The sequence below is a fragment of the Lagenorhynchus albirostris genome, chromosome 2 (genome assembly GCF_949774975.1).
Source record: "Lagenorhynchus albirostris chromosome 2, mLagAlb1.1, whole genome shotgun sequence".
NCBI lineage: Eukaryota > Metazoa > Chordata > Mammalia > Artiodactyla > Delphinidae > Lagenorhynchus > Lagenorhynchus albirostris.
The window spans coordinates 45669715-45681687 of record NC_083096.1 but is presented as its reverse complement, the minus strand read 5'-3'; the positions used below and the strand labels follow the sequence as shown (position 1 = coordinate 45681687).

The 11973-nt window shown below is 39.9% G+C and overlaps 1 protein-coding gene across 3 annotated transcripts in view; it reads right to left on the bottom strand.

Annotated features, from left to right (window-relative positions):
* Positions 1-4043: 4043 nt before the first annotated feature.
* Positions 4044-11973, bottom strand: part of EDEM3 (ER degradation enhancing alpha-mannosidase like protein 3) — a 91013-nt gene continuing 83083 nt past the window's right edge. For 2 of the 3 annotated variants that reach the window (XM_060131761.1, XM_060131754.1), the window contains exon 20: positions 4044-8023. In XM_060131761.1, coding sequence (XP_059987744.1) covers positions 7614-8023 — 410 coding nt within the window. In that variant the 3' untranslated portion in view covers positions 4044-7613. The remainder of the gene's footprint in view (positions 8024-11973) is intronic. The other variant, XM_060131743.1, reaches the window with a different exon arrangement.

Here is an 11973-nt window from a genome sequence, read left to right as displayed (position 1 = left end):
ATAGCCCAGCTCCAGGCTTTCCTTCCCATTTTCTCCCTTCCAGCCATGCAGGGCTCCTTATAATTTCCACCAACACACCATACCCTCTCTTGTCTTGGGGCATATTCGTTTTCTAGTGCTGCTGTAACAAAAGTACACTGGGTGGCTTAACAACAGACATTATTTTCTCACAATTCTGGAGGCTAGAAGTCCAAGACCAAGGTGTCGGTAGGGTTCATTTCTTCCAAGGCCTTTCTTCTTGGCGTATAGATGGCTGTTTTCTTCATGTCTTCACATGGTCTTTCCTCATGCGTATCTGTGTCCCAATCTCCCCATCTTATGAGGACACCAGACACTCTAATTACCTCATTTAACCTTAATTACCTCCTTAAAGATCCTGTGTCCAAATACAGTCACAGACTGACGTATTTGGGATTAGAACTTCAACATAAGATTTTGGGGTACATGATTCAACCCATAACACAAGGCTTTGAACTAGTTGTTCCTTCTGTCTCTCCTCTTATTTGAGATCTCAGCTTAAATTTCACTTTTCAGACAACTTTTCCATGACAGCGACCAGACTAGGTCCCCACTTTATATGCTCCCATAGCATCAGTGTCATCCCCTTTTAAAACCCTCATCACGGGCTTCCCTAGTGGTGCAGTGGTTGAGAGTCCGCCTGCTGATGCAGGGGACACAGGTTCGTGCCCCGGTCCGGGAAGATCCCACATGCGGAGCGGCTGGGCCTGTGAGCCATGGCTGCTGAGCCTGCGCGTCCGGAGCCTGTGCTCCGCAGCGGGAGAGGCCACAACAGTGAGAGGCCCACGTACTACAAAAAACAAAAAAACCAAAAAAAACACAACCCTCATCACATTTGTAATTACTTGTTCCATGTCTGCCTTTTGGATTCGACTGTAAAATACATGAGAACAAGACTTGGAACTGTGTTGAACATCACCTTCTTCCCAGAGCTTAGTTCAGTGCATGGTGAATAGGAAGGGCAATAAATCTTTGCTCAATTAATCCAAATTGAAGAGCATGCTCTTAGATATTAAAAAACTTTTTATAAACATTGTTTTAATGAATGCACATTACTTTTATTGATGGGCCCTACTGTTCTTAATATTTACCCCATAGACATCTATATTATATCCAAATTTTTACTCTTATTCACAATATTAGGATGGAAATCTGTATCTGTCCCTCTATTTCCTTAGATTCCTAGTAATAGGTAAACTGAGTTAAAAGGAAATAAACCATTTTAAGGCTTTAATGTATACTGCTGAGTTGATTTCTAAAAAGATTGAACGAACTTAATACTTCTGTTAGCAGTAAAAATAAAACAAAAATAAGCATAAACTGATGAAAAGTATATGGAAAAGAGCTTGTTAAATAAAATCTTGAATATTTTATTGCCCAGTTTCTCAGAAAGGAATGTAAATCTGTTTTGTAGGTTTGGGGGAGAATTAGATTTCTGGATCTTGAGGCATCCCTGTGTATGTATGGTGTCTGACATTTATTTTCACAACTCCCAGTGATGGAGATAATTTAATGCTCCCTTCAGTATTAGAATACACATATGGGAGGGAATAGTAAGGCGGGGGTGGGTGGGAAATCCTTCACCTTTGTGTTTGAGTCTAGCGGCCTGATTTTTCTATTTTTCAGTACCTCTAGTTCGAGTCTGGGGGTTCCTGCTCTCTAATTATCAAAGTAGAAAAAGTGGATGATTGTCCTAGAATATGTGTAGGGAAATTTCCATCAAAATAAATGCAAATAAAGTCATGTGGATTCAGTAGGTAGAGAAGTTGGTGGAAGTTGAAGTCATTCTCATCTGCATCTATTTTCTCAATGAAATATATGTGGTGAGGTCATCACGTGAGTGACAGGAGGAGCATAGGATATTTGAAAAGAAAGGTGGTGTGAAACTGTAGTCTCAGAGTGGGAAAATAAATTAGCTAGAGAAATGTGGTTGGAATTGCGGGAAGTATTGAATCTCATTTGAGATTTGTGTTCATGATTTAAAGTCAGGCCAGTCAGTGCTGGTGGTGTGATTTCATCCAGTTCCAACAGCTACTTAAGTTTAGGTGAAAATCAGTGAGTAGTTGGGTTTAATAAGATTTAAAGTTTTGCCAAGTTTGTTCAAAAGAAGAAGAGACATTAATGGTGGGTAAATTGGGAAGTGAGGTCATGGGGAGGGGTGATGGATTCTGAGAAACTGGAAGAATCAGTGGATTGTAGGTCCTGAAGAACTATCCAAGTGAGTGGACAAGACTGAGTTGAAAGTAATGATTAGAGACTGAGATCACAGGGCTTAAACATATTTACATATTTTGTTATTAATATTAATGTAATAAGACACAATTGGGGCTGGAATTCTCTTAGCTTAAGACCTCAGGTAATAAAGGACTAATGAACAGATTAGTCCTTCTAAAGGTAGCAGCTGTCTAGGACTGCCTTGAGAACTTCATCTGCTCTACAGTGGAGGAAGCTGGATGGGAGAGTGGGGAAAGGTTTAGGACAAGCTAGCTGGCAGTGTTTGTCAGATTGCCTCTTGACCCAAGGTCAATGGCTTTTCCCAGAAATTGGGAAAAGATAAAGTAGGGGGTTCTTGTGTAGGATGTGCCTCCAGTTGCTGCACAACTCCAACACCAGCGTGGTGGTGGTGGTGGTGGTGGTGGTGGTGGTGGGAGGGTAGCAGCCAGGCCCTTGGTGTTGTTCTTCTTCCTCTATTTAATGACTTTGGTTCTCTCCCTTAACCTGTGAGGAAGGTTTTCAATCTTTTAAGAAACCCCATCCTACTATTACATCCAAAGTATTTTTTCGTTATTACCTGCTGCTGCTATTTCTTAAGACGGTACCACTTCTTAGACAGCTGAGACTGAAACAAGGATAGAAATGCGCTCTAACACCATAGGACTTCTAAAGTTATTTCTCCCACTATCATCTGGGATGATGAGTGCATTCTTTTATGGATTAAGAGAATCACCAGGGTTCTATCAATCAGTGGCCTCCCATTGACTACTTCACTGTAAAGGATGGATAGAAACTGTAGACCTCCAGGCTTATTAGGCTAACTTAAGAGCAAGGCTTTGAGAAGTATAAGCCTTCCTAGCAGGTAGATGCTGACACTTACTCGTTTCAACCCTTAAATTACTTAGCTTCTCTTAGTAGACAGACCTCTTAAAGCTTGCTTTACCCAGAAAAGAGAAGCAACCTCCCCTTTGAAATCTTCCAAGAGATACTCCTGGATCCTTTAACTCTTCCTGAAATAGCGGTGCTTTGTCCTAGAGGAATGGAGGCACGCTGAGACTGGAATTAATGCCCAGAGAACCTGAGAATGGATGCTAACATTTCTAAACTTCAATCCCAGGTGGGGAGAAAGTGGTCAGGTGGGAAGGTAGTGGCTGAGCAAAAGGTGAGCAGAAACTGAAATGGGGGTGGAAGGAGGGGTGAGAAGGACTGAGAAAGGAAGGGAGAGGGTGGCACACCGGAAGGAGCATAGGCTCTGGAAATAAACCAGGGCTCCTGTTCCATTGCCCAGGCACAAAATGTCGGACTTCATGTAAGATGCTTAGAACTTGTTCAACTCTCAGCTTGCTGATCTTAAAACAATTATCAATAAATAATAGTGATTATTATCAGATCTTTCAAGATATCTGTGTTCAGAAACCCTGGAACAGTACAGATGAAAAGCATAGTATCACAGTATCTGAAAGTGGCTGCTAAATGAAATGGTCTCACTGGAATTAACAAGAGAGGTCAGTATTACTCTTGATAACAATATTAAAAGGACAAATGATTTTATTAAATATTAGTAAACTCAAAAAATAAACACGTTACCAATATTGACACTGTGAATTACTAACTCCACTCTGAGGGTCCTAGTTGAGTTGTGGAACTGTTCAACATATGTTTGCATGTCTATACTCTAAGTTGTCCCCCAAATTTACTCTCGTAGGGTAAAATGAAAATTAAAGGGACGACAGTGGTGAAAAAAATTTAAAGATATCAAAGTATAAAGATATGCAAAGTGATGCTAAAAATTAAAATTAAAACTAGACCAGGATATTTACATATTTTATTAATCTTTACAATCAGTCATTATAATCAAATACACAATTATATACAAGGATTATATACATTTTGCCCAGACTTTTACATCACAGTACATAGTTTCCCTTAGAAATATTGTATACATTTATCACCAAACAATAAAATCCAACAACAGTAGTGTTACAGCACCTGTTAGTACAGACATCTTTTTCATAAATTACATCATAAGAAAATATACGGCTGTAAATTGGGCTTTTAAAAATGTCTTTTATAAAATCTGAACATACAATATTTCATTCACAGAATGTTATTTTTTTCTATGTTCTGACTGAAGCCTTGTGCATAAAACGACCGGTTGGAATATTTATTAAATGCCCCCACCCCCGCCTCTACAATTATAAGCACTATTTGAATTACTGACGCTGAGCTTTCTTTATGATGAATTTGGCATGGGGTTTGGTGAGGGAACAAATGCTGGTTTTACTATTATAAGGGCTGTGAGATGGTAATTTAAATTTAAAAAATCTCGAGAGCATATTAGAGAAGTTAAAATCACAGAGTGCACAATTTTTTATTTTACCCTCTTAACACTGTGAAGAAAAAGGGAAAAGTATAATGTTAAAAAAAAAATTGTTCTGAAACAACTGTATTCTTGTTGGAAGCCTATTAAAAGTTAAAAAGAAAAAAGAAAACCTACCCAACAAAATATCCCATCCCAAACATATCTGGTAAATTACAATTCTTTCACATCTAAAACTTTATGGGAAAAGCACTGCAAATTAGGGTATATCATTTTAATGGACCTTCCTAAGCAGAAAAAACTATAACATTTTTAGTAGGTAAACAAGTGAAGTTTTAAAACTTGAAAATACCTGAATTAAATACTTTCTCTAATATCTAACTTTTAACTTTCAGATAAAATCCTTACTTGATTCCGGGTTTGTAAACATTGTATAAATCCTTCTTAGTCAATCTTATGGCTGTGGTGATCACTTCAGCTCTATCTCTATGCAGTCAACATCTAACTGAGGTAGACCAGATGTTTCTAAAATTCAGGGTTACATAGAATCCCCTGAACCTTTAGGAAGTAAATAAAATGCTATAAAAGATTTAAAAACAAAACATTTTAAAAAATGCCTAATGATGTTGAAATTTTTTAACGAAATAAAAAACTTTGTGGCAGTATGTCAGTTAAGAATGGAGAGTCAATGACAATGTTGGAGTTTTGAAGCTGAACACTATACCTTCTTTTCCTAGCTAGGGAAACATCACATATAATTCCTTCTGGGTATTAAGTATAATTTGTTTCCTTTCTGGGTATTAAGTATAATTTTTTTCCTTTCTTTTTTTTAAGGATTCATTTTTCTAAACAAGCCAGCAATTTGCTTCTAAACCACAATGAATTGCAACAACTCCCCCTAATGGCCAAAGAAAGGGTAAGTGGCAGTAAGCTGGCTTTTCCTTGTATGCCACAAGATCTCTGCTGGAAATAAAATTATGTTGCTTTGATAACTTAGAAAATTTAGATTTAGACAACAATGGCTCTGAGATACAAAAAGAAAATCAAATCAATGTATATAAGGCTTCTGTAATCCAAGTCTTAAAGGAACATCTCCTTTTCTCCAAGCCCCAGTCCTATAAATCAAGGCAAGTCAAGTAATTAAGCTTCAGCTATTTTGGCAGCTTTGCAACTAAGATGAACAAAGCACTATGTCTATCCTTCTGTATACTATATGTATTATAGTTCTATCTTCTTACACCAAATTTCACATGCAGAGAGACTAAAAATATCCATTTTGGTGTCAGGTTTAATTAAGGGCCAATAAAGGTCTGGTATACTACTCTTTTTTCCCCCCCTCAAAGTGAATTCTCTATTAGGTTTATTACTCACTGACCCAATTAAGTTTAGCTGGAATTTTTGAAAGCAGCTATTTATCCCCTTATAAAATAACATGTTTACCTGGGATCTAAGACATACTGTACATGAATATACATAACTACAATACAGCACTGCTGTTCTTTTAACAGCTCCATATACAGTTTAAGTTCATCAGTACCTCAAAAACTATGTTTTAAGAAAAAGGGTTGTTATACAATGTCATGGTACAGAAAAAAGAAATTAAGTCTCAAATATTCCTTTAGAACTGGTTCAGGTAAGTTTAAAAAAATAAATAAAATGAGTAAAGCCATGATTTCAATTACAGGGCTGTCTACAGATATCAACAACAAAGTTTTTAAAACTTAAATGTGGCCAGCACCAGACTGCCACACACACACACACACACACACACACACACACACACACACTCACGCAAAGGAAAAAAAATTCTCATTAAGCTATATGGCTATACGTTAGTTGCTACTGTGTGTTTTACACAGGTTACTGTAGACTAATTTTCAAGTCCATATCAAAAGGAATATTTGTTTAAACAAAAAGCAAACTTAAAAAAACCATGATTCAACAGAAAATGTGACAGACTCCTTAGGTGCAACTTTAGAAACTAGTTTCAAAGGAGGAAAAATAGTAGTTACTCCAGAATTTTTAGATCACTACCACAGTTTTATCATGGCTCCCTAAGATAGAAAAATGGAACAAAATGTATTCAGCTATTGGCAACATAGGCCTTGTGGCTCAAAATGCATTCTAAACATGGGATGGAGTAAGGCTGATGGCTAGAGGTAATCACCTCCAATGAAATGAACTGGAAAAGATTTATAATTTACCCTACAAAGATATAACTTTAAGTTCCATTTCAGAGTAGTCACAGCTTTCCTTATGGAAGGCCCAATGGCAAGTTCATATTGCAACATTATAGTTTCTCCCTTGCTCCATTTTTCAAAAGTATTAAGTAACCAATTTCCACGATATATGACCTTTTTACCTGGTCCCAATGATTAGTCTTTATGCAGAGAACTCACTGAGAAAGTACACTGGCTTCACCTTTGGTTTAAATGAAAAGGACACTGTTAAAGAGGGGAAAAAAAAATCAAGTCATCTTGATCATGTTACACAATGAAGCAAGTGAAAATGATGAGCAAAGACTGTTTCCACCATGAATGTATTTGCTTCATAACCACTTAGGTCACTTTTGAGTGTTTCTGTGAAGGCAGCATAACCAGAATGCCCAAAATACTCCTATGTGTTTTCCCCAAAGAGCCTCTAACCCCAGAACCAAGAAAACCGAGAGCTTCCTTCAATTAGAAAGTTGTACAAATTCGTATTCCCCACCTCACAGTTAACTGAATTTGTTTCTTATCTACCGTCTAGAGAGTGCAGAAATCTGGTTCCTAGAAACGCCCAATAATCTTTTCTTGGCCTGAGATGCAGCAGGATGGTGCAATGCTGTCACCTGAGGGGGAAACTGTGAGTTTGCATTTTTGATGGGACAGTTATAAACAAGGTCAGTTCCAACACAGCATGTTCCAGATTCCTATGATAACTAACTCTCCCAGTCAGAACGTGGTTGTTCATCACCATACTCAGAGCCTCCCATGAGAGAGCCTGCTTAGTATCAGGGTATCTATTATCCACAGTTTACCTTCTCTCTTGAAATACCTACCACCAGGTAGACTTTAGTGAGTCAGAGCTCATCCTTCTCCATCATTTCAAATGCTTCTATATCTTCATTCCAGTCTGCTAATATGGAGTCTATAGGTTGGACCTTTTTACCCCAGCTAACATTAGGATTGGAATCCTCCTCAGTTTCTGATTGTTCTTGAAGTTGGTTATCTAAATCTGTACATTCATCATCAAGACTTGTAGTCTCATGGTTTTCCGTGGGATTAGAATTCTGTTCAGAAGGAGAAATGCTTGCAGCATTGTCCGTATCTGCTGGAGACAAAGATTCTGGGTGAGAGTTTAGAGAACTTTCCTCAGGAGACTCCTGACCAACCAAATCAACCTCCTGAGAACCTGATGCAATCTGTTCAGCACTCTGATTCTGAGAATCATTTTCAGAGGATGGTTGTTCTTCATTTTCCATCTCAGGATCTGTAGATGAAAGAAACAAACTTCATGCTACTTTCCCCACAAAACATGTACTATCACAGTCTCAAAACCATACTGGTTTTGATAATAAAAGTTAAAGAAAATCATGTTAATGCAGAATGACTCTAATAACTAATAAGACTGCCTTCAATGGGTATTAGTAAGTGTCAAAAAATATACTAAACAATAATACTATGAAAATGCATATAAATTTGTATTATGTCTCAGATTTATTAAATATTTAAGTTCAGGAAAGCCTGCACATGAGAACATATTAAATAGAATACATTTTATTTTAATTATTTATTTTAAACATCTTTATTGGAGTATAACTGCTTTACGATGTTGTGTTAGTTTCTGCTGTATAACAAAGTGAATCAACTATATGAATCAACTATATGTATACATATATCCCCATATCCCCTCCCTCTTGCATCTCCCTTCCACCCTCCCTATCCCACCCCTCCAGGTGGTCACAAAGCACTGAGCTGATCTCCCTGTGCTATGCAGCTGCTTCCCACTAGCTATCGATTTTACATTTAGTAGTGTATATATGTCAATGCTACTCTCTCACTTTGTCTCAGCTTACATTTCCCCTCCCCGTGTCCTCAAGTCCATTCTCTACAACTGCGTCTTTATAAATAGAATACATTTTAAACAGCACATGACATTGCTGTATTTTAAGATAATATTCTTTGAAAAATGAAATTCCCACTCAGTAAACCATGAAAATGCAGATAATACAAAACTTTGAATGATTCATGGATATCAATGTGATTGATCAAATACAATATTTTCATAAAACCAGATTATTTACAAAACTTCTATTTCATTATTGGAGATCTATGAATTCTAAGATATAATCATCAAATCCACTGGAAAGATGAAAAGCAGTTTAAACTTCTTGTAATGAATATAAAATAAAACCACTAGAGGCATTTTATTTAGGGCTCCTACAAGAAAGTGCTTAAATATTAGCGTCGACACCCACATGCTGCATTCTCAGACTCTGCAGTCAGTTGGTAAAGATCTCCCGAGTGTCCACCGTGTGGCAGACACTGTGTAAGGTGCTACGGATAAAACGAGGTGAAAACAAACATCTGACCTGCCCTTCTGAATCTTATAGTCCAGCTGGGGAAAACAACGTTTAGGAATAATCACACAATAGAAAACTCTGTGACACATGTCATGGTGTTAGGAAAGAATATGGAGATTTGAGGGCTTCCTTCAGAAAGTGATACTTAACTGTGATATAAAAGATAATCAGAGTTAATTAGTCAAAGAAGAAAGGGAAGATGGACTTATTATAAAACCAGAAAAACTGAAGGAAAATACAGGCATTCAGGGAGGTAGAGGAGGGTGTGTATCCATATACCCTAATTAGGTAGGATTACCTGACTAGGGAAGTTTAAGATAGTTCTTAGGTGGGGTTTGTCAGGGGGAAGGAGGGCAAGGGGGAGGAGTCCCCACACATTCTCTCAGCTGTGGAAAGGGTACATTTTAATTTGACATCAAGGCAAACTATGGTGGGGCCCAAAGAAAAGAAAGCAGTGTCTGGCTGCTTAGGGCTCATTTAGGCTAGGCTACCCTAAGTTTGAGGGAGAAGGGAGAAGAACCTTCAACTTTGTTTCTAGATTGCATTAATCTAGCTTAGAAGAATAGGAAAAAGTGTAAGGTTATTTCTTCTAGTAATAAAGACTGATTTTGGCAAAAAATCACTCTAGGGTTACATGTTATATAATATTATTTTGGAAATCTAGTTAATAAAATGGAATAAGAATAGTATAGGCTCCAATCAAGATGGCAGCGGTGAAGAACGTGGAACTCACCTCCTCCCACAAATACATCAAAAATACATCTACAAATGGAACAATTCTCACAGAACACCTACTGAACACCGGCAGAAGACCTCAAACACCTGAAAGGACAAGAAAGAGCTCTACGTAACCAGGTAGGACGAAGCAGGGAAAAAAAAAGAGGAAGTGGGACGGGACCTATGCCCCTGGGAGGGAGCTGAAAAGAGGAAAGGTTCCTGCACCCTGGGAAGCCCCCTCAGATCAGCTGGGACAGAAAGGCAGCTTCAGAGGCGCAGAGGAGAGTGCAACAATCAGTTTGTGGCAGGCAGGAGAGAGACCCACACAGACTGCTGTACCGCGCTACCCTGCGCACCCCAGCCTGAGACATGTGCCCGCTGGTACAGGCAGGGGCCGAGTGCTGATACTCAGAGTTTAGAGGACAGACCTAGGGAGAGGACTACTGTTGGATGTTCAGAGAAAGCCTGAAGGGGCTGGAGTGTGGTATGGCTACAGCCGGGGGTGAAGTCCAGACCTGCCACAGAACTGAAGAGCCATTGTCAAGTGGGGCACAAAGGGAAGGGGGCCATGGCAGCCCCTTTCTCCACATGCCAGCCTCTGCCTCCACAGACTCTGGGACACTGCACACCAGCCACAGCCTCAGGGGCTCCAGACTCAGCAGATTCCTGCAACCCAGCTGCCGCCTCAGGCTCCCACCTGGGCGGGCTCAGGGGTCCCAGCCACCGCCTAGGCTGGCACCTGCACCAACCACCACCTCGGCAGGCCCCAGGAGCAGACACCAGTGAGCTGCCCACGCACAGAAACAGGCCTGAAACCACAGCTGAGCCCCAGGGGCCGCGTGACTTAGGATGCAGGGTTGCAATCTCTCCCTGCAGCCGTGTGAGCCGTGTATTTACACCTTCGCTGCTGGCTTTGTAAATTCAGCATCTGCAGGACATCCGAGTAGACAATAGGTGCTCCCATGCTGGGCTGGGTCTGGCCTTAGCAGCTGTGGGCTTTGCGGGCGCGTGCACATGGGGGCTGGGCTGGGCCTGGGTTTGAGCTGCCTCCATAGCTCCCACAGCAGGTCCAGGTGTGCAACTACTACAGTCCTGGGACCCGGCTTTAGTGGATCTGTGCTGGTGGCCTTGTGAAAACAACACCTGAGGGACACCAGGGCTGATTGCCAGCATTCCCAAGGTTGAGACGGGGCTGAGGGCAGTATACTTTGTGAGCCCACACAATGGGTGACAGGTGACACAACAGAGCACACTCACTGGTGAACAGCTCTGGTAGAGGAATACTCAGTGGCTCCTCTCCCTGTGGGAACGCTCCAATCCCACCTACCTCACACTGCAGCTCAGAAACGGATCTGGGGGCTTCTACTCCAACAGCTAGGGAACAGACCCAGCCCCTGACAGGGAAATAACAACCACAGAGCAAAAGAGGAGGCCCCAATCAATATCCAGTGCAGGCTCTGGTCACCACAACACCAGTCACACCTCCTATGAAGGGGATAACAGCCAGCATACACAGGAAAGAGGCAACAGGCATCCACACTAAAAACAGCCCTCACACCAAAAAATATTAAACCCACACAGGCTATACAGGGACGCTCCCACATAAAAACAGCTCTCCAAGACCACATAGATAATTGTTTCTCCTAAACTCATAGAGCAAGAGAAGTATAAGTAAAATGAAGAAGCAGAGGAACCACTCCCAATTACTAAGATCAAGAGAATTCCCCTGAAAGAACAAACAATGAAACAGGCCTCTTCAGTCTAATAGACATCGAGTTCAAAAAGGAGATAAGAAGGACTATTGATAGAAATGCAGATTACTATTACTAGAAACTATAAAAAGGAACCAAGAAAAATTAGAGAACTCATTCACTGAGACAAAAGCTAAGCTAAAGGCAATGAATAGCAGAAAAAATGCAGAAGAACAAATAAGTGATCTGGAAGATAGAATAATGGAAATCACCCAGTCAGAACAACAGAAAGCCACATGAAAAGTAAAATGAAAGCAATATAAGAAAGCAATATAAGAATAAATAAAGCATGCCAATGTACACTTAGTAGGGATCCCAGAAGAGAGAGAAAACAGGATTGAAGATGTCTTTGAAGAAATTATGGCTGAAAACTTCCCAAACCTAACAAA